The 22,107-nt window shown below is 41.2% G+C and overlaps 1 protein-coding gene across 4 annotated transcripts in view; it reads left to right on the top strand.

Moving 5' to 3' along the window:
- Positions 1 to 22,107, top strand: part of PDE7B (phosphodiesterase 7B) — a 179,517-nt gene that overhangs the window by 143,814 nt on the left and 13,596 nt on the right. For 3 of the 4 annotated variants that reach the window (XM_048490045.1, XM_048490038.1, XM_048490029.1), the window contains 6 exons: positions 4,641 to 4,792; positions 6,531 to 6,594; positions 11,289 to 11,384; positions 15,286 to 15,386; positions 17,067 to 17,198; positions 20,546 to 20,637. In XM_048490045.1, the coding sequence (XP_048346002.1) occupies positions 4,641 to 4,792; positions 6,531 to 6,594; positions 11,289 to 11,384; positions 15,286 to 15,386; positions 17,067 to 17,198; positions 20,546 to 20,637 (637 nt within the window). Of the gene's footprint in view, positions 1 to 4,640; positions 4,793 to 6,530; positions 6,595 to 11,288; positions 11,385 to 15,285; positions 15,387 to 17,066; positions 17,199 to 20,545; positions 20,638 to 21,616; position 22,107 lie in introns of those variants that run through there. The other variant, XM_048490053.1, reaches the window with a different exon arrangement.

Below are 22,107 nucleotides of genomic sequence, written 5' to 3'. Positions count from 1 at the left end.
GCAGCTTACAAACTCTTTCTTCTTCTTCTTCTTCTTCTTCTTCTTCTTCTTCTTCTTCTTCTTCTTCTTCTTCTTCTTCTTCTTCTTATTATTATTATTATTATTATTATTATTATTATTATTATTTATTGGGTTTATAGACCGCCCTCCCCCAAAGGGATCAGGGTGGTGAACAACATGTAGAAAGAGCACAATCAAATTAAAATACCATATAAATATAAGTTAAGATGGCTCTAATAAAAATAAACCCTACCCCATTAAAATGCAGCATTAATTAATTAGTTAACCCAGGATGGCGCCTGTTATCAATTCCCCCAGAAGACCCCAAAAGGGAGGGGTGGTAGGATCTTCTTGATGTCATAAAAGAACAGGAAGGGGGGAGGGGGCCCCTATCAACGGCTAGTCTCCTCAAAGGCCCGGTGGAACAGCTCAGTCTTGCAGGCCCTGCGTAACTCAGCTGGTGGAAGAGCGTTCCACCAGGCGGGGGTCAGAGCTGTAAAGGCTCTGGCCCGGGTGGAGGCCAGCCGTATCATTGAGGGGCCAGGGATCACCAGTAGGTTGGTCTCTGCCGAGCGCAGAGACCGGTTCGGGACATATGGGGTAGGTGGAGCTGAGAGAGTTCTGAACTGTGACTAGCCCAAGGTCACCTAGCAACAATATAGGAGTGGGGAAACAAATCTGGTTCTCCAAATTAGAGTTCATGCTGCTCTTAACCACTTCGCCATACGAGGCTGTTCTAGAGTTGCTATGCATCTAGACTCAAATTATGGGGCAACCCAGAGCAAGGTCCTCCAAAATGACCACAGTAATCAAGTAGCTTCATATGGAAGGTGGTGGTATTTTGAGGTATTCTCGTCCAGAAAAAGAATACGAAACAGGCCATCAGTAAATGGCGGAGCAAATAGAAATATCTTTTTGTGACAGCTAAAACATATAAGGTATATAATAGTGATAGATCATATGCAGAATGCAGAACTCAATGGATAGGTATGGATAGAAAGTTCCAGGGTGCTACCAAATTGTCTGTACCAGAGGGTAATTCTCCTGGCATCTCATCAGTCCTAAAAGTGAGTACCAAGCTGCTTCACAGTAGACTAGTATACATCCAGGATTAAATCCTGAATTAAAGGACCAGACTTAAGTGCACCACAGAGACTTGTCTGCGTGAAGATGGAGTAGGCCTCTCCAAATCTCAAACTGAGGGATCTACTTGTGGCATTTGAAGAAGCAGGCTCTTTTGCACGAAAGCTTATGCAGGAATAAAAATGTGTCATTTAAACAGTCACAAGACCCCCTTTTATTTTTGCTAGAATTGACTAATGGTTCCATACTACCGGGGGGTGGGGGTGGGGAGGTTTGAATGGGCTGATAGAGTTGACAGAGGGCAGTGCCTGCATGTTTGCCCCCTTTGCCCTCACTGGCAAAGCCAGGTGCCCCTCAGCTCTGCGATGGCAAAATCCAGAAGCGGGTGCCACCACAGAGCTACACTGGTGCCTGATCAGAGGCCATCAAAGGAGAGGGGCAGGGCGTTTCCAAAGATAGAGTTGACTATAGTCAACTATAGACTATAGTCAGCTTCCACATGGGCTTTCGCACTGTGAGCGCCACTGAGCACTGGTGCCCCGGACTTACCCCCCCCCCCAGGGTTTTCAAGAGACTAGAGAGGTTTTTTGTTTTTTCTGTCTCCCCATTCTGCCTTAAAACCCTCTGGAGGCAGTGGGGCAGCACAGCAGTGGTGCTGTCTCTGGTCACCTTGGTCTTTAAATTGGACTGCCCCTCAGTTATGAGTACTCATTTCATTTTTTGTAGTGTTGGGGATCTACCTTCCCCCACAAAATAATCAAACTTATGTTGATATATATATTATTTGTAGCCATAGCAAAGGGATTTTTAATAATTTAATGAAATGTTTTACTTAACTTGGACATGTCTCACACAAGCATCTCACTAGTAGATTGCTTGACCCTTGAGTTTTACTAAATATATAACTTGCCTTTAGAACAAGATTTTTGCAAGTAATGAGTTGCTAAGTTTGTTACCTGACCTTCTGTTCCAAGGAAGAGGGTGTATTGATGATAACACTGAGGAGACGTTCTAAATGACACAAGGAAGAAAAAGACCATTAAGATGATAAATTAAAAGTTGGCTTTTCTATTATTACAGGTTACATTCATTTTCCTTAAGGGGGAACAAGGGTTATTTCCTTTTGCTAATTCTGTAACAACCATGTTTTAAAACAATTATCTTCCTATAATGCTTCAGATCAGGAATAAGTTGTTCACTGGCAATCTTAAATTTGTTGTATACTGTGGCATTGTGTATGTACAGGTTCTCTGGTTGGCATAAAAATTATCCAAGTACGTAATAATTAAAATGTTGCTCCATGTTCAAATTGTTTTTACACCTATGATTTAGTGACCTTCTAAAACTATTAAAGGAATAATCCACAAAGGTCTACTAAAAGTAAGTCCCATGTTATTCAATAAACTTACTCCAAAAAAAAGTGTCCTTATCATTGCAGCCTAGACCAATGTACTCCAAAAGTTTGCTAGCAGAGTGCTGGCATTTCGTGGTAGGTTTAGGAGGTCGGAAGAAGCAAATAGATGTTGCAATGATACTATGATACTGGCACAAACCTGAAAGTGACATAATTGTGACACTCCAAGGTTCTCCCAAAGCTCTATGGTCTTGCCATAGAGTTTTCAGTGGAATACTAGAGTGCCATGCTGATCCAATGATGTCACTCTGAGTTTACACCACATCCCACATCCCCCACCCCCATTTTTCTTCACCACTCCACTGATTGATGATAGACAACTAGAGCTGCAGGACAAGCAAGATATCTGGCTGCCTTAGAATTCAACTATAGATAAATGTTGTACTGGAGAAACATTTGGCTATTTGGATGTATGTTCCTTTGTATGTTCAGGCTGGATGGCCATCTGTTAAGAATGCTTTGATTGGCAGAGGGTTGGACTGGATGGCCCCTGTGGTCTCTTCCAATTCTCTGATTCTATAATTCTATGGTTTTGGCTATATTCCACATAGGTTATCTGCCCCAAGCTCAATGCTTTTGGGAAGCAGCTTTTTTCCCTGCTTCCTCACAGCATCATAGCACATTTTTGCACTTCTGTGTGTTTTCTTGGCTTTTCTCAAACCTGCTTTGTCCTGAAGTTTTGAGAATGATTACAGCAAAGCCTGAATGACTGATGTTAGAGGGAAATTTGGATGTTCTTGCCCGCATGGTAGTCATTCCCTCCCCCTGTCACTAGAAGACTTTAAAAAATTTTTTAATTGGCACTAGAATATTGTATCAATATGCAGTTGTAACAGTAGGCATACCAAGTTTTCTGAATTCTCAGCTTCCATAAAAAAAATGTCTAGCCCTTTCCCTTGCAGATACATAAACCACATGGAAGCTTAACTGCTGCTGCGCTATATCTGCAGTCACATTAACAACAAAGAAGCCACAAAATCCTATCCCTGTGTGAAGACACCTTTAATATGGGAGTCCATAGTAATGGAAACATAAATATCTATTTGCAGACATAAGTATCTAGTGAAACACCAAGTATCTAGTGAAATTGTTATGGCAACACCCACATTACAAAATCAATACATTCTGTATTCATGAGCACATATGCGTCTAACACCACACATGAAATGAGAGGGGAGGTACAAAAGTGAACATTCTGTATTGGGTAATGCACCTCTGTGTTATTCAAAATAGATGGTTGAGGGCTGAATCAATATACTGAGTAATCAGCTCATATTTTTGCGTGCACTCTGCGGTTCACCACATATGTTTCAATGTCTTTCTTATGGTCTACAATAATAATAATAGAATGAAAATGGCAGCATTTTGAGAATTTCAAAGTGGCATACACTCTACAGGCAATGCAGTAGACTCAAGATAAATCCACCTTTTTGCCTTGTTGCTAGGAAAGTCTCCAACTGACTTGTCATGTAAAGACAGGAGCAACTCAACGTAAAGTAAAAGAAAAGGCAAATAGGTTGTCACAAGGCTCACTTGATGCTCCATTCAGCAACTGCAGGTATTAGCAAGACATTAAACATAGGAATATGAGCAAAGAAAGCTTTGCTACCAGAATAGAATGTATAGTTTGAGGATTTTGTGTAGGATTATCCTGTTTACATAATCATGGCTGCAGATGTTACACAATGTTTGAAATTTAGTTTAGTTTCTCTCTGCAGTTGTGAAAGTTAACATGGCACGACTCCATCATGGAGGGGGTTTATGTAATATTTCTTTGCTCAAAATTCTGTAAAATATTAATGGTGGTTGTTGTTGGGTTGTTCTCAGCCATACTGATATCTGTATTTTAGGTTTCACTGAAATATCATGAGGCTAAATATAAATAATTCTCTTTATTCCTCGATTCAGTTTTCCTATCAAACACCCATGCTTGGATATTCTGTATATTCCAGAACTTACCATTTGTTATATCATTGCCCTTGGGAAAACTAAATGTGGTGTTAAAAAATGCATTTGTTTTCTTTTGGACTGGAGAAAAGAACCATAGAGACTGCTTTAAAAGTGCATCAGCCAAGAGTTGATCTGCACTGAATTCTGACTTGTTGGTTTAGTGAAGCTCTTTGTACCAATTGTTTTTCCACAGATACCATTTACTCAGGGGAAATTAGCACAAAGAAAAAGGTAAAGAGACTGTTAAGCTTTCAGAGATATTTCCATGCATCCCGGCTCTTGCGTGGGATCGTACCACAAACTTCATTGTATTTGCTGGATGAAGACTATCTGGGTCAAGCAAGGGTAAGGAATATACAAATTTAGGGTTTTTTAAAAAGTAATCTTCTAAACAAAAATTGGGATTAAATTAAAACCACCGTCTCTGGGTGGAGCTCATTTGAATTCAGTGCAAAGGAATTTTGTGCTAGACTTGCATGTTTGCTACACAGAATTCCTTGTTAATCTCTACATGTAGTAAAGTTATGAAGGCATGGAGACTTTTAAAACACAGTTCTTCCTCACACACATGCATACTGACTTATTCAAAAGTGGGGATTTGGAGTGTGTAAGAGAAACCTGATGCAGATTGGATATAGAGAAACAGATCTCAGCAGGTATCAGTTAGGATGGAGTGGGATATAAATAAAATTAGTAAATATATGAGTTCAACCTGAGCACTATTTTTATCTAAAGTTACTTGCTATTAAATAATTTAATGTTTCACTGAATATCCGCATTATTTGCTACTACTTAGCTACATTGCATTAAACTTTATTTTCTTCCTCCAAATATATATTTCTGTATGGTAATACTGAGGTCCACATAGCTGCTAAGAAGCAGAGGAGAGGTCCTTGAGCTTTCTTGATCTCTCAGTGGCATAGTGGTTAAGAGCAGGACATTGCACTCTAATCTGGACAGCAGCAGTGACGTAGTGGTTAAGAGCAGGTGCACTCTAATCTGGAGAACTGGGTTTGATTCACCACTCTGCCACTTGAGCTGTGAAGGCTTATCTGGGGAACTAGATTAGCTTGTGCACTCCAACACACGCCAGCTAGCTGACCTTGGGCTAGTCACAGTTCTTTGGAGGTCTCTCAGACCCACCCACTTCACAGGGTGTTTGTTGGGGGGGAGGGGGAAGGGAAAGGAGATTGTAAGCCCCTGAGTCTCCTTACAGGAGAGAAAGGGGGATATAAATCCAAACTCTTCTTCTTCCTCCCTGCTGCCACTGAGTGATGTGCAAGGATTGAAGAGACTCTGGTTTAGAACTAATGGCAATTGCCATGACATTCAAATCATGACTTTTGTAAATAGTAGTTTGTATCTTGCATGTCAACCAGGATTCTAAAGCCAAGTTCTTTGGGGCTTGTTCTTTGGATAGAGTCTGTCTCTAGACCCATTTTCACTTCTATTAGTACAATATTTTCTACTTTCTATGTCTATTGTATTTCTTTGTGCTTGAACTAATAACTTAGGTTGGGAGTGGGAGCCCTGGAAAACTCTGGAGGTTTCAGAACTGTTATATTTCTTTTAAATATCTTTATTATTTACAGTTTCATTCCTTCCAGAACATGAGATTCAAATATTCTCTGTACAAAACAACAAAACTATTTCAAACCTTTTAGATGAAAGAAATTGAATGGCATTTTGTCTTTCATGGTTTTCAGTGTCACTTAAATTGACTAACGCTCTGTTCTGGAACATGTGAAGGAATAATCTTACTTCTGAGCATGTACAAAGTACCTTTCCTTCACCACTGAGCCCACCTCCATGTGCCTGTGGCTGGGGTGGGTGTGATTCCAAATCATAAGCTTCTGGGAAGCTTGATCTCTGTTGGAAAGGAAGGAAGGAAGGAAGGAAGGAAGGAAGGAAGGAAGGAAGGAAGGAAGGAAGGAAGGAAGGAAGGAAGGAAGGAAGGAAGGAAGGAAGGAAGGAAGGAAGGAAGGAAGGAAGGAAGGAAGGAATTTAATGGCTAGCTATTTGGGCTTAATTTGTTTAAGCCATCAATCTGCATTTCATATTTATGTTTTATTTCTAATTCCAGCACATGCTGTCCAAAGTGGGAATGTGGGATTTTGACATTTTCTTGTTTGACCGCTTGACAAATGGTAAGTTGCAAAAAATAATAATAATCTGAAATCCATTTTAGATAGCTGTACTTAGTAATTGCCTTTTGGTTCTCTTATTAAATAGTTTTATTCCTAAGAGTTTTTCTCTCTCTACGTTAGTATGAACAGAGGGATTTAGAAATATATGTCAGCTCAACACACCGTCATGTTTCATGGAATCTGCCCTGTACAGGACCTGACTGTGTGTGCAGATTGCTGAAAGTTCTTTGTTAAGACAAAATAAAATAGGTTTTCCAGCATTTGGTGGGAGAAGGGAAACTCCTTACCCAGGAGCAGCATTTCAGAGGGCATTTTGGACTGCCACAGGTGGGCAGATATCAACAGAATCACTGCCCTCTTTCCCCCCATAGAAATGCCAAGCTGTTGGGTAATAGTCTTCTCCCCTCTCCATTACCCTAAATCCTTTTAAAAACAACAGCCTTATTCCACCCATTTGATTTCATAAACCCATTAGGAATAAATTAAGTAACCTAATCTGCATACTTTCATTTTTCAAAAATGTTTGTTATGAAAAAAATGTTATCTGCTTTTAGTTCCTCAAATCAAGCAGGAAAAATACCTAAACAGACATCAATTCCTGTTTCCAGAATTTGCTGTTTGAGTGTTTCAGAAATACTTATATTCCTGGATCTGAATTTGTCAGCACTCAGAGGGTTGGCGTTGATATCTTTTATACATAAGTGAAGATCGTATGATGGTGGGAAGAAAGAACCGTAAAGCATTGGTGGCAGTTGGATCTAGATCCTAAACACAGAACAAGCTCCGTCACTGCACAATGGAGCATATTTGAAGCTCCTGTGTGTGCCTAGAATATGTGCTTAACTCATGTGTTTGCTTGTAAATGTAAAAATAAACTAAAATTGTCAACAGTTGATTTCTCAGTAATAGTTGAGAAGAAAATGCAATTGAAATTTGTACAATGGTATAATTCGATGGTTAGAGGCCCACATTTTTTTTCCTGACTCATTCGTTGCAGGGGGGTTTCTTCAGTGAGATAATAGCTGACAAACACTGGGAGCAGCAGTGGCGTAGGAGGTTAAGAACTCATGTGTCTAATCTGGAGGAACTGGGTTTGATTCCCCGCTCTGCTGCCTAAGCTGTGGAGGCTTATCTGGGGAATTCAGATTAGACTGACCACACACGCCAGCTGGGTGACCTTGGGCTAGTCACAGCTCTTCGGAGCTCCCTCAGCCCTGCCCACCAGAGGCGTTCCTCCCATTGGGCAAAGTGGGCAGTTGCCCTGGGCGCAACCCTGTGGGGGGGCGCAGGTTTGTTTGTGGGATTTTTTGTATTTTCAGTGTTTTTCCATTTTTTGGCCTGCAGAGGGCGCGGTTTTAGGCTAGCAGCACCAAAATTTCAGGGATGTTTTGGGAGACTCTCCTGATGCTATCACCCAGGTTTGGTGAGGTTTGGTTCAGGGAGTCCAAAGTTATGGACTCCCAAAGGGGGTGCCCCATCCCCCATTGTTTCCAATGGGAGCTAATAGGAGATGAGGCTACACCTTTGAGGGTCGATAACTTTGGACCCCCTGAACCAAACTTCACCAAACCTGGGAGGTATCATCAGGAGAATCTTTTACTGATACCACCCAGGTTTTGTGAAGTTTGGTCCAGGGGGTCCAAAGCTATGGACTCCCAAAGGGGGGTGCCCCATCATCCATTGTTTCCAATGGGAGCTAACAGAAGATGGGGGCTACACCTTTGAGGGTCCATAACTTTGGACCCCCTGAACCAAACTTCACCAAACCTGGGTGGTATCATTAGGGGAGTCTCCTAAAGATACCCTGAAAGTTTGGTGCTGCTAGCTTAACAATTGAACCCCTGCCAGCAGGCACCTCCCAAATTTCCCCAGATTTTCCTTTTAAATCCCCCCGCCTTTGACATGGATTTAAAGGGAGAATCTGAGGTCCCCAGTTTAAACATTGCAAGTGATGCTGTTTCAGGGTGGGGGAGAATCAACCCCAAAATAGCATCACTTCCAATGTTGTTTAAACTGGGAACCCCAGATTCTCCCTTTAAGATAGATTTAAAAGGAGAATCTGGGCTCCCTAGTTTAAACACCATTGAAAATGATGCTTTTTGGGGGTGGATTCCAGCATCACTTGTTTAAACTAGGGAGTCCAGATTCTCCTTTGAAACATTGAAAGTGATGCTGTTTCCCCCAATTGGGGGTACTGGATACAACACCATAAATGTTTTCATAGCGGTAATAAAACATTTTGAAAGCATTTTAAAAATGTTTTCAAAAAATTATTTCTGCTGTGTGGCATGGCTTATTGCTGTGCTCAGATTTGTGAGCTGGGGCGTGTTCTATAATGTGATGGTGACTTTGAAACAACCTGGTGTAAAAAATCATTGCTTGGTCACAGTGGGAGAGGGTGGCTGCCCATGGGGGGCGCCAAAATCCAGTTTGCCTAGATACACCACTGGGCATAACTACAAGGGGGGGTGCGTGTTGCATTGGGCACGCGCCTGGGGGGGGATCAAACTCAGGTTTTGCCCAGGGCTCCAGTTTGCCTAGTTACGCCACTGCCACCCACCTCACAGGGTGCTTGTTGTGAGGGGGGAAGGGCAAGGAGATTGTAAGCCCCTTTGAGACTCCTGCAGGAGAGAAAGGTGGGATATAAATCCAAACTCCTCCTCCTTCTTCTTCTTCTTCTTCTTCAAATTGTTCAAAATATGACAGTTTGTTAGCTGTTACCCTTGCATGAAGGAGCTGCAGATGGACAGTGTCATCAACAGCATAGATCAGAAGCGTGCTCCCTGTCAACTCAGACAGTGCCCTAAAACTTGCATCAGAATCTTTTGTGATACACAGGTATTCCATGACTAATGCATAGGAATTCCTTAGCATACAAATTCACATAGAAAGAAAAATCTGACCACCATTGATATTGTGAAGAAGCTCATTTTTTCCCATGTCCTAAGTAGTTGTTCATAATCTCCATCACGGTCATATGAAACTGCCTTAAATTGATTCAGGCCTTTTATCCATTCAGCTAAGTACTATCAGCAATGTAGCCTGTATAGCAGTAAGGGTACACTTGAAGACTGTTTTTTAGTGGCATTTACAGATGTGCAGCAAAATATATTGGAGCTGAAAATATCACTGTTCCCACTTTCCCAGTATGGTACTCAGAGCAGGTCTCCCCCGCCCGCACCCCAGTTTCCAATATTTTGGCTCCATTAATCCCTATAGGGAATTTTTCTAGGGGATGAGTAGGGGTGGGTATTTTTTAAGGCACTGGCACTAAGGAGCTGCTGGTGCCTTAAAATAATCTAAAAAGTTCAAGACTTTGAACAAAGTGCCCACCCCCTCCACTGTTACTTATGGAGGGAAAAATTGGAAAATGAAAAAATGAGAATCTCCAAAGGCTTTCACGGCCGGATTCAACTGGTTGTGGTGGGTTTTCCAGGCTGTGTGGCTGTGGTCTGATGAATCTTGTTCCTAATGTTTCACCTGCATCTGTGGCTGGCATGTTCAGAGGTGTATCACAGAGGAAAATCTGTTACTGGACACAGTGTGTAACAGACTTTCCTCTGTGATACACCTCTGAAGATGCCAGCCAAGATGTAGGTGAAACGTTAGGAACAAAATTCATCAGACCTCGGCTACACAGCCCGGAAAATCCACCACAACCACACGAGAAGCTCCCTCCTTGGTAGGCTATTGCAAGCTATTAATCCCAACTAAAATAAAATCAGAGAAACTTAAACTATATGAAACATGAGAAGTTGATCTATGTAAAACCTGTGGATCTCAGTGTAAACCATGAGAATTCACCAAAACCCATGAACCAAACACGAACTAACTCCAGCAAAGAAGAAACCTTTAAAATCAACAAAAACGCTTGAAACTGACAGAATCTTACTTAAAGCAACCTGACAAGCCCTGGGAGACTCAGAAACACAGGGGGAAGTAAAGGGGTGGGGAGAGAAAAAAGCAGTCTGGGATCCTGCAAACACTGGCTCCTGATATTCCTGGTTAATCCCAAATGTTCCTGGGATATTTTTTTTAATATTCCCAGGTATATCTGGCAGACCTGATTATATCCAAAAAATGCTGATAAGGTATTTTTGATATATATTTGTCTTGGTTCTATCCAAGTTCACATCCCTAGTGACATCATCTATACAGCCCAAGGTCTCAATCTGGCATATATATTTAATATGCAAATAAGGGTGCATACAGATTTCCTTCCCTGCAGGAACAGGCACAGCACATGAGCACTTACTTACCTACCGCCATGCACATGGCTCCAACTACAGACTGGCACCCACCCTGACATGATATGGGCAGATTTTTGTCTTTTAGACCAATTTTTAAAAATCCCCAGCATGTTAATATAGTTAAATACTTCTTTGGCATCTTTTAGAAAGGAATTTGGTTTCCTTTAAAGTGGAGATATTGTTCTGGGTAGAATAAGGAGTGCTTCAAGACTGCCAGAGGGGCCACCAGATAAGCCCTCTACACAACCCTCTGTCCAGATTGTGGATCTGTTGGCCACTCAAGTCACAGAGATCTGTTGTGGATCTGTTGCCACTCAAGTCACAGAGAGGCTGCCAGTGGACTAAACTTAGGGTAGATGAAGCAGAAGCAGAGCAAAGTCAGTTACTATGATGATTGCGAGGTGACGTTCCATCAGTTTAACAGGACACTTTCTGTTTTCCCAGGAAACAGCCTAGTAACCTTACTGTGCCACCTGTTCAATGTACACGGGCTTATTCATCATTTCCAGTTAGACATGGTTACATTACACAGATTCTTAGGTAAGTATTTTCCTTCCTCTCCCAAGCGGATCTAGCCACAGTGATCCATGCAACTGTCATCTCCAGATTAGACTATTGTAACTCGCTCTACGCGGGCCTTCCCTTGTGTTTGATCCGGAGACTAAAACTGGTGCAGCATATGGCGGCGCGTTTGCTCACAGAGCAAGCTTCACCTGGGAACACATCCCAGCCTGTGCCAAGCGTCAAGCTGCATTTCACGTGGCTCCCCAATGTAGAGTTCGGATCATCTTCAAAGGTGTTGGTGTTGGACCTTTAAGGTCTTCACAGCGGCCTAGAGGCCATACACGTGTATCTCTCAGATCGCATCACCCCATATGTCCCTGCTCTGGCTCTCTTTCCCGATCAAGGTTGAGGCCAACCCTACTTAGTGGTCCCTGGCTCCTCGGAGTGATGGCAGCTGGCTCTCCACACAGGCCAGGGCCTTCCATCGGGTTTCTGGCCCCAGCCTGATGGGAACGCTTCCTTCCCTCCGAGAACTGTCCGGGCCCTGCAGGACCTTGGTGAGTTCCGCAGGGCCTGTAAGACGGAGCTGTTCCACCGGGCCTTTGGAGGAACTGGCCGCTGATGATGCCCCCCCCCTTTCATGGCCCTCTACCTCATGGCCCTCTACATCTGGGACCTGCCATTCCTCCCTCTTGGGGAGAGGATTTTGAATATGGAGCTGCTGGACGCCATTTATATTTATTATTGTATTTTATTGTATTTTATTGTATTGTATTTATAAGATTTAGCTTTTACTGTTTTATCGCTGCTTTTAAAGATTTAGCCATTTTATGTTATATTATGTTTATTGTTGTACACTGCCCGGAGCCCCTCGGGGATAGGGCAGTATAAAAATCTAATTAATAAATACAATAAATAAATAAAAGTCTCTATTATGGAATATATGTAAGTCCCAGAATTGCCACTATTTCACTATGGTAAGTGGGGAAACTCACAGCGACATTTACAAACTATAGCATGAGCTCTGAGCAGTGATCACCAAAGTAAATGTGGATATGAGCCTGGGAAGAAGGGTATCTTCTCTGCAGAGTTATGTTTTTTAAGCAATGAAAACTGGAAGATTGTCTTCATAGCCCATTTCAATAACTGGCCCTGCCACAAATCCTAATGTGTGCATATGACAGGAAAACTGGATAATAAGATGGGGAAAGACCATTCCTCCTCAGAGTTCGCTTAACACATATAAACCAAGGGGTAAGTTTCATGTCACATAAAAATGCTTATACTGAAGCCTATACAAGATTTATTCACGAAAGCAACCCTGGGTGATAGCGGGTGGGGGAGGTGGGGCACATATGGTTTGAACAAAGGTGCAGCAGGGCATAATTGCAAATGTGTTTGCTGGAAAGAAAAGCAACAGTAGACAATTTTGAACAGAAAAAATGGTGAGCAGGAAAGAAATAAGCTCCTCCTTCCCTCCCCACCATCTTGACACTTCATTAGCCCTTCAACAAGTTTGCCTATTTCATTAGTATCCAGGTTACAGCTGATTATCTTCTATAGCTAGGAGAAGCTTATTCTTAATGCTTACTTAATGTTTTTGATATGTTTTCAACAGTCCAGTCAAATATTTAGACAAACAAGAATTTATGACTAATGAATTCCACTTGAAAGTTTGCTGTTGCCTTATTCCCAACACAGCCAGGCCAAGCAAATACTGACAACTGTTCAGTATTACAAAAATAACCAATTGAGCGTAGATTTAAACCTCCCTGATTGACTGTTCACCCCTTTCCATGACTGTTCTGTCGCTCAGCCTTATGTTTTAGCAAAACATTCTATTTCCCAATCCCTTTCAGTTCTTCCTCACTAAGATACTATAATGTTTTAACTTCTGAAGATTACTGAGATATGTGATCTCTGATGCCCGCACTAGGAGTTATCTTCATTTGATTTTTTAAAAATTATTTTCTTGCAGTCAACATCACTCTATCCACATCTTCTGCTTTCTGCCAAACCAAGGCCATTTCTCTTCTTGCTTCAGGCTGGTCCTCTTACTTTCCCCTCCCCTCGGTTGGCAGCCTCCCACCTTGAGACCCAGGGCCGGCCTGGCCTCCCACCTTGCAGACCCAGGACTTTATACAGCCCTGGCCCCCCCTGCCTGAGTGGAACACCCTTCCCTCCAGCTGTCCGGGCCCCTCTTGCGAGGATCTTGGGGAGTGAGTTCCGCCGAGGGCCTGCAAAGTGACGGAGTTGTTCTGCCGGGCTTCTCTGGAGGTGTCCAGTCCCAGCGTGATGAGTGCCCCCTCCACCGCTTCTGTTTTTTGAGGCCATTACCACCTATGGGCTCCACTCTTTTTCTCCCCTTCTGGGAGCATTTAATTGGTATTATTGCGGGCATTGTTGTTATTATCTGCTGCTTTTTAACTTAATTTTTTAAAAACCTATATGTAATTATAATTTTTGTTGTTCACCGCCCAGAGCCCTTCGGGGGTTGGGCGGTATATAAGATTACTAAATAAATAAATAAATAAATAAATGTGGAGAAGCAGTGTAAACCAGAAGCCAATGAGCAGCCCTGTTCCTTAGCCTGATTGCAACAAGGATATATGTGTAGTGTGGTAAAGGATAACTGGGAAGATCCTGTTTTGGCAGGACTGTAGAGATCCAGCTGATTTGAAAGCAGGGTTTTCCCTCACTCTCTGTCCTAAACTAGATTATAACAGTCTAATTTCCCTATTCACCCTTCAGAATAGCACTACCTCACTTACAGCAACATCCTTCTAAAGGAAGAAAATGCCTCACAGATTACGTAATAAATTCCTCCCTAAATGCTGGGTTAGTGTGACATTTCCTTTCATCCATCCTCAGTGGCTTCAAATTGGACTACTACATGGCACATCTAGGCTTCAGCAGAAGAAACTGCAGAATTCTCACTTGTTATGCTTATGGGACCAGAGAGAGCTGTAACGTTCTCTGCCAGTTTTCTAGATGAAATCTAGCTATTCTAGCATTGGAAAATACAACTCTTTTGTGTAAAAATATGAAAGGGGTGTGTGTTGATAGTGCCAACTGGAAGGCACTAGGGCTATGCCTGCTTCAGAGCTGCCTTTTTGAGGTGATTTCAAGATACCTGATTTTGAGACTTGATAAAATTTTGTTGACCCACATTATGAATGAAGGTAGAACCCTTCCCGTAAAGGTAGGACTCTTCCATTAACCCTTCTGCAGTCGATTGATTCAATTTTTTGGCACAGATACACAGTAGCTTCTAGCACTTTGGAGCTGAGCCTGAAATGTGGGAATAAGCTGTTAAAGAAGCAGGCAAGCCCTATGCTGACATGACAACTTGGGTCTCCTCAGAATGTCACTAAGAATGGCTGCACTGCTGCCACCTTTTGTAGCCAATCCATATTGAGTTCATTGTAACCTGTGGCTTTCAGCGATCAATATGCTGGGAAAAAAATCATTAAATAATGCCCCAAAGGGACATGAATCCTTCTGCATGTAATACGTCAACTCAATGACAAGCTGCTCTGTAGGAAAGGGGGCCTTCCTTGTTGCTTATTAATAATCACATAGGTAAACAACATTCAGTAACTACATCATCAATAGATACTGCCTCTCTCAACCCTCCCAACAGTATTTCTTGTTCTTCTGAATGGTTGCTTTCATTAAAAAGCAATAAAGGGTTGATTTATAAACTAGACCTCAAATCCTCTGAGTTCTCTAGGAATATTTTCTAGAGAGTGGTCCTTCCCCTCCCAATTCAGCCTTATAAGATTGCCAAGCCATTAAAGGTCTAGAAAGAGTGCCATTCTTCTAAATTCAAGGAATAAACATTATTTCAAAAACACCCATAAAGGTATCTCAAATTTAAATAACAAACATGATTTGGGTACAGGAGAAGCTAATATCCTACCTCCTTTGTTTACAGTTATGGTGCAGGAAGATTATCATAGCCAAAATCCATACCACAATGCTGTTCATGCTGCAGATGTCACACAAGCTATGCACTGTTACCTAAAGGAGCCCAAGGTAACCATACTCATTAAGTACCTCAGATCACTGTCCAAGATTTCTCTCTTCAGTACATTGTGCTTATGGTAGAGAAGTCTTTGATAGATTTCTCTGCAAGGGTTGCACGCTGGCATATTCAGTTGTTGGGATACTGTGACTTCAGTGAGGAAAGAAAATGTGTAAGTTTGGATGGGATTTAACTATTTCTCAGGGAGTAGTTGAGGACTGGGAGGTAGTCCCGGAGCATAAGGAAGCTTAGGGACAAGGGAGTCCTGAAGCAAGAACTGCATTAAAGTCAGAGCAGACTGATGAAGAAGAATCTGACAGAAGGTGTGTGGAGGAGAAAGAGTCTTGTGAGGAAAGGAGAAAAGGGACTTAATCCGAGAGAATGTGCTGAAGAGACCTCAGCATAGATTGGAAGCCATGACTTTCATGATTAAAGTGGGGCAAAATAAGCTCCTGAAAGTCAGAAGCTTGAAGGAACTATGAAGATGGGAACTGAAGAGAGGAGATGGTGTACCTGACTGGCAAGAAGAGGGCAAGCACAAAAGGGTTGGAGGGCTGGTGAATGTGACTCAGGGAACTAATGGGAGACAAAGTTGTGAGTCTTAGACTCTGGAACTTGATGTGGAAATTCAGCCAATTAAGATTTATGCTGCTGTTTCTGCTGCTGTTATGGCAGTTTTAGCTAGCAATGTAATTAAGAATGGTGGGTAGCAAGCATTTGCCTCCCCCACAGTTATTCTCTTAATCTGGTCTGTAATTTAACATTTTTAAAAGATGGATCACTTCCTGATCTCATTTTCTTTGCACAAATACAAACATTGATTATTATTTCAGTCCTATAATTCCATGGGACCAGAAGGGACAGAAAGAAATGGTCACCTATTTCCCCACTCAAAACAATATTGCTGAGAGTCAATAACTAGCAACTCAGAAACAGCCATGTCCCTCTCTTCACTGCCAGTTCCAAAAAGCCTGCAAAGTCCAACCACTATGCTAGAAGGAGAAGAAGGGGAGGAATCTGTTTGATTAGGGGGAGTCAGCAAGGGAGGAAGACAGGCCAACATGGCAGCAGCTAATAGTACAAAGCCCAGAGATTTCTTTAGCTGCGGGAGAGAAAAGGTGAAATCTGCCTGATTGACAAGTAGACCCAGTGGAGGAGAGGAAGTAGGTCAAGTAAAGATGCCAGTGGCTAAAGATAAATGCAGCACAGCCCAGAAAGTCAAGCCACTGGCTAGAACCCAGAGGGGATAGGAGTCCTCTTTAAAGGACACATCCACTTCTCTCTTTGTGTTGAGAGAGGGTGAACTTCCTAAAGAGTTACCCAAATTTGAAAGATTTATATCCAACGTTGGAGAGCCTGGTTGAATTATTTACTTAAGGGCTTGATCCTACTACTTGAAAGAAATGAGTAGCATTATCTGTGAAGCTTTTGAGAATTTTAATAATTGGCACCTCAGTTATTTTTCCAGTAAGGAATTTGCTATTGCAGAAATTGAAAATGTGTTGATATATGAAGCTGCAGTATGAACTGAAAATATTTTATACTTTCATAAGCATCCTGAAAATGGGCTGAATCGTGCTCTTCTGTGAGATATGAGACCTGAGCAATTTCATGGGCATGGATTTGCTTAACTGCATGTACAATAAGAGGCATATTTCACTTAACGTTGCATTACATTTTCTGTGGTACAGCTTGCTAACTTCCTTACTCCTCTGGACATTATGCTGGGACTATTGGCTGCTGCAGCACATGATGTAGACCATCCAGGAGTCAACCAACCTTTTTTGATAAAAACCAAACACCATCTTGCCAGTTTATACCAGGTGAGAATGCCATTTAGCATGTAAGAAATCATGTAAGAAATGTTTTTTATTAATCAGTCCTATTTCAGGGCCACCTTGCAGGTGGCTAGCTGTTTCCATCCCAATTTCTGGTTAGCATTCCATAGACCCAATCCATATATGGAAGGTAAGGGCATGCCAAGATGTCATCTTCTGGTGGCAAACCATTCCAACAATCATTTTACCACATACACAGTGCAAGAGAGAATCCTGGGAAATACAATGTTGGCTCCAAATGTAGCAATTTCTGCTGATTTCCCCTTCCCACTACAAGTCCCCTTCATGCTACCCCTCAGGATTTCCTGGTCCAGCAAGTGCTCTCACTGTCATCCTTTTCTCTAAGACAAGGATGTCTCATCCACCAATTAAAGGATTCTGTCCACTTGCTGTTTCAGAGATGTCTTCAGCTGAAGAACCTGAAAAATCCTGTATTTTCACCTTTTCCCCAGAAGCGTCTTTTTCCTTCTAGAATCATGGAGAACCTCATGATTTATGTAGAGTATGCACAGGCAGAACCTCATCCTGCCCAATCTATATGACCTCTCTTTACAGATATTACCGTTGTGGTCTGGAATTTGAGCATGAGTGAGCAGTTTCTGAGCAGTATCCAAGTAATGTATGACTTGGATATTCTCCTTTGATTTCTGAGGAACTAGACCAGTGTTGTTGTTGTTGTTGTTGTTGTTGTTGTTGTTGTTGTTGTTGTTGTTGTTCTTCTTCTTCTTCTTCTTCTTCTTCTTCTTATTATTATTATTATTATTATTATTATTATTATTATTATTATTATTATTAGATTTTTATACCGTCCCATCCCCGAAGGGCTCTTATCCACAAAGGGCTGCATAATTCCAATTTCACAATTAACTAGTTTACAATGTTAAAGCATTCTGTTTCTTCACCTTTACTCCCCCCTTTATGGTTTCCCTCCTAGAAACATCAATTGTGTAACAGTTCAAATTGTACTTCTATCTTAAGATAAAGGAACAGCTAGGCTAAGAGATCCAAGGCTGTGAGAATGGTACTCTTATGACCTGATATTCTTATCTGTTTAGTCAAGCCACAGCTAAGTAGTTGGTGTGCAGCTTGCATTGAGGCAATACTCCAGACTCCTCCAAATGTTAGGGCTTCTAGACATAGTGGAAATAAATGTCTGCATAACCTTGTGAAGCAAAGGCAGTCTACTATTTGACACCAAAGTTATTTGCATAAAAATGGCTAGCAGTCAAAGGACTGCATAACTTAACAACTTACTAATTCAACAATGTGAACATAGTCTACAATGAGACTATGCTAGAAATCATGCCACTCCAACATTCATGTGAAACTGTCAATAACACATCATCATTTTGTCATGTACACAAAATTCTCTAAACTATTGTGAAAACCCACAAACAAGTGGCCAGATTCCAGTATAAGTCTGGCTTCATAGTATCTTCAATGGCTCATGGTATTTTCCATATGAATCAAAACTGACTTTCATACAGTGCAAATCAGACCACAATTATCTCTGCACTTCTAACTCTGAACATGCAAACTTCTTTGGTTTTGTACTTTAGTTGCACAACCTTCTCTCTTCTGCACATACTTTTTGACAACTGCACAGCCACTGCAGTTATATCTGGCACTTAAAAAAAAGTTACAGGCAAAACTGTCAATAGCATGAGCCTTCAAGTGTACCAGCCTTTGTGTAGTAAGTTGTCTTACAAAGTATAATGTATTCCCTGAATCTCTCTTCATCCTCACATGCACACCAAACCTCAGCAGGAGGCAGGCATCCCATTCTGGGAATCCCATCTGATGCTAACTTCGAAAGAAAGTATCTGTAGACAAGATCCCATGAGAAGGCCACAATAAATCAATATGTAAAGTAATCAAGTTTAACCCTTCGTCTTTGGGAAAAAATACAAAGTTCAAAGTAACTTACTTTGGTGGCTGTTTTCTTGCTAATTGCATAAAATACAGCTATGGAAGCACACCTAAAACTACACATATTCATTATAATCTAGTTGTACTATCTTGATAGGTACACAGTTTACAATAAATAACAATTTACTTGAAATGTGATTAGTGAAAGGCAGGGATGTTGTACATGAAAACATAAATCCAAAGTCAATATATAGGCCTCAGGATAGCATGACACTGGTCAGCGACTGTTCACCTATCATTATTACATGCATAAGTAGCAAATGTTGCCTTGGGTCACATTATAAGCCTCACAATGGGTGTCATTAAGAAGCCAAATGCTCACTGAGCTTAGAAGTCCAGTTGTGAACATGATGGTTACAAATAAAACAAGTTTCATAGACTGGATGTCCCTGCTCAAATGTAGTAAGATAGCTTGTATGATTGACTCCATAAGAATATGTGATTGTCTCGTACAATCATTTCTGAATGATGAAACAGCTCTCCATCATCTGAGATTTCCAAATGGGAACAACATGTACTTGCCTGCCCAAGTACAAGGGTCTGATTTGAGCTTCTAATGCTACCAGCAGTGGAGTCTTCAATGAAGGCAACAAAAAACCTTGGGATTCCCTTTCAATGTGAAAAATGCCTTGTTATCTTGTGCTAGCTTTGCCTTCAACTTTCGTAGGCAATTAAAAATAAAAACCTTGGTGACTGTTGTCTTGTTGGTTGATGTTAACTGATTCTTGTTAGAGAGCTTATCATGGGTGGAGGAGGGTATGCAGGTGGGTAACACTATGTTTTACTGTTGTTTTTAATTTTGTAAGCCACTCTAAGACCTCCCTATAAGGTGGGGTATAAATCCCAATAAAAACTGTCATTTTAATCTGAGCATCCGCTCTGAAGTACCAAATTAACACACATGTAGCAGCCGTGTATTCAAATAGAAAAAAAGAGAATTAACTGTTCAATCACTCCTATGCAGAATTTCTCCAGTCTAAGGCCATTGAATCAGCTTAGACTTAGTTACCTTTGCATAGAATTGCACTGTAAGGGTGTTTTAAAGGCTAGCAGATTTACTGAGCCAAAAACTTTCATAGGCCAGGGCCCACTAGTCCATGAAAATGTACGCCACAGTAAATCTCATCATTTTTAAATTGCCATCAGAATCCTTTGTTTGTGCTATCACACATTCAGCTATAGTCCTGAATGTTGAGAGCATTCTATACAATAGCTAAAGACACTCGATGCTGTTATATTGTTTAAACTGAGTTCTCTCTGCCCTATCCAACCCAAAGTGCTGGCAGACAGCATTACAAGTATCTATGTCTGTGCAACAATTAGTCTAAGGAATGAAGTGTTCATTAATCAATAGCAAATGCTGCTGAATTTTATCATAAACTGTTTCTTTCCATCTTTCCTAGAATGTCTCAGTATTAGAAAACCATCACTGGAGATCAACAGTAGGCATGCTTCGAGAATCTAGGCTACTCACACATCTGCCAAAGGAAGAGAGGTTAGCACTGTCTGTTACGAAATGGGCTGAAATGGTTTTTGGAGACAAAATCATGGTATACTTTAGAGCTTGGTTTTAATAAAACGCACAAGTAAATAAAACTAATGATGAAATATTGGTTCGGCTTTTTTCCTTGGTTCCATTTGTGCAACTCTCCCTAATGTAACAAACATATATTCCTGGCAAGACAGCACACTGCTGAAGGCAGCACATATTGTCCTGGTACAGGGCAATATTAAAGTTCCACTGTAAAGAGAAAGACATACAAGTAAGTGAGGCAGCAACAGAGTCATAATCAAACTATGACTTGTCCTTTGAGTTGTGGACAAAATAATTGAGAAAAAATTCTAAGAATCTCAGTGTTTGTGTGTGTCTTAGCTTTCTTAGCCTTCCTAATTTTGGACAAAAATTCAAAACAAGAATGTTTAAAAAAACTAGACATTCTCTGTCTTCATTCCAGACCTCTTACTTGCATGGCTGTTAGTCCATGCCCCAAAGCCATAACCCCAGGAATCATTTCCCTAAGTCAGAAGAGGGTGCTTAATTGAGAGGAACACAGGAAAAACCCATTGATAGATCTATTGACAGATTGTTAGGTCCAACTCATTGACTACATGAGGTGTATTACTAAACTGTATATAGGTTACTTCAAAATGACAGGCTGTTCTTCTCATGTGCCTTTCCCTCAAAACAAAAGAATCAATATTTGTGCTGCATTGCATCAAGTGGATCTAACAAAAGTGTGCTGTGAAATTGCCAGACATTTGGTACCTATTCTGTCATAAATGTGATTATAGTTCAGTCCTGTTCAGTGTTTGTCTTGGGTGGAAAGAATCCAAGACTGTGAAATCAGCGGACACCTGATAAATCTCATTCCCATTCTACCAACCAGAAGACACTCAGTTCAATACAATATTACCAGAAGTTTCCAGTTCAATATGTAAATGAGGAGGTTAATTTTCATGTGTGTTGCACACAGGGCCAAAGGAATTTTCCCTGCTGTATTGAGGATCATGATAAGTCTGGATCCAAGTTTTGGTGGGAAGCAAGGTAACTCTGATCCCCACATTAGTCCCCATCATTACCCACCTCCAAGACTGCCATATTGTCCTAAGGAATTTTCTTCCAAAAACCCTTCCACCACTAGGTATCCCAGAACTGTTCCTGAATCAGTATCTAGACAGGTAAGAGTAAGTACTTGGTGTCTTACCACAGGTTCCAAAGAATCATGTGTTAATTGTTATGGCCCCACACCAGAGTGCTTCCTTCCTACCTGAAATTGACTCCAGGCTGCATTAGCCAGTGGCAGGGGAGGACTGTGTGGAAGAGGTTGTATCAGTGTTAGGGTTGTACAAAACCATATCCACTAAATAAAATAATTACACTAACCGGAGTCATCAAAAACACAAGATCTTAATATTAAACAATCCCTTGATATAAGAATATCTTACTATTTCTTTTTTTTTCAAT

Source organism: Sphaerodactylus townsendi, linkage group LG01 (assembly GCF_021028975.2).
Source record: "Sphaerodactylus townsendi isolate TG3544 linkage group LG01, MPM_Stown_v2.3, whole genome shotgun sequence".
NCBI lineage: Eukaryota > Metazoa > Chordata > Lepidosauria > Squamata > Sphaerodactylidae > Sphaerodactylus > Sphaerodactylus townsendi.
This window is presented reverse-complemented; position numbering and strand designations above follow the sequence as displayed.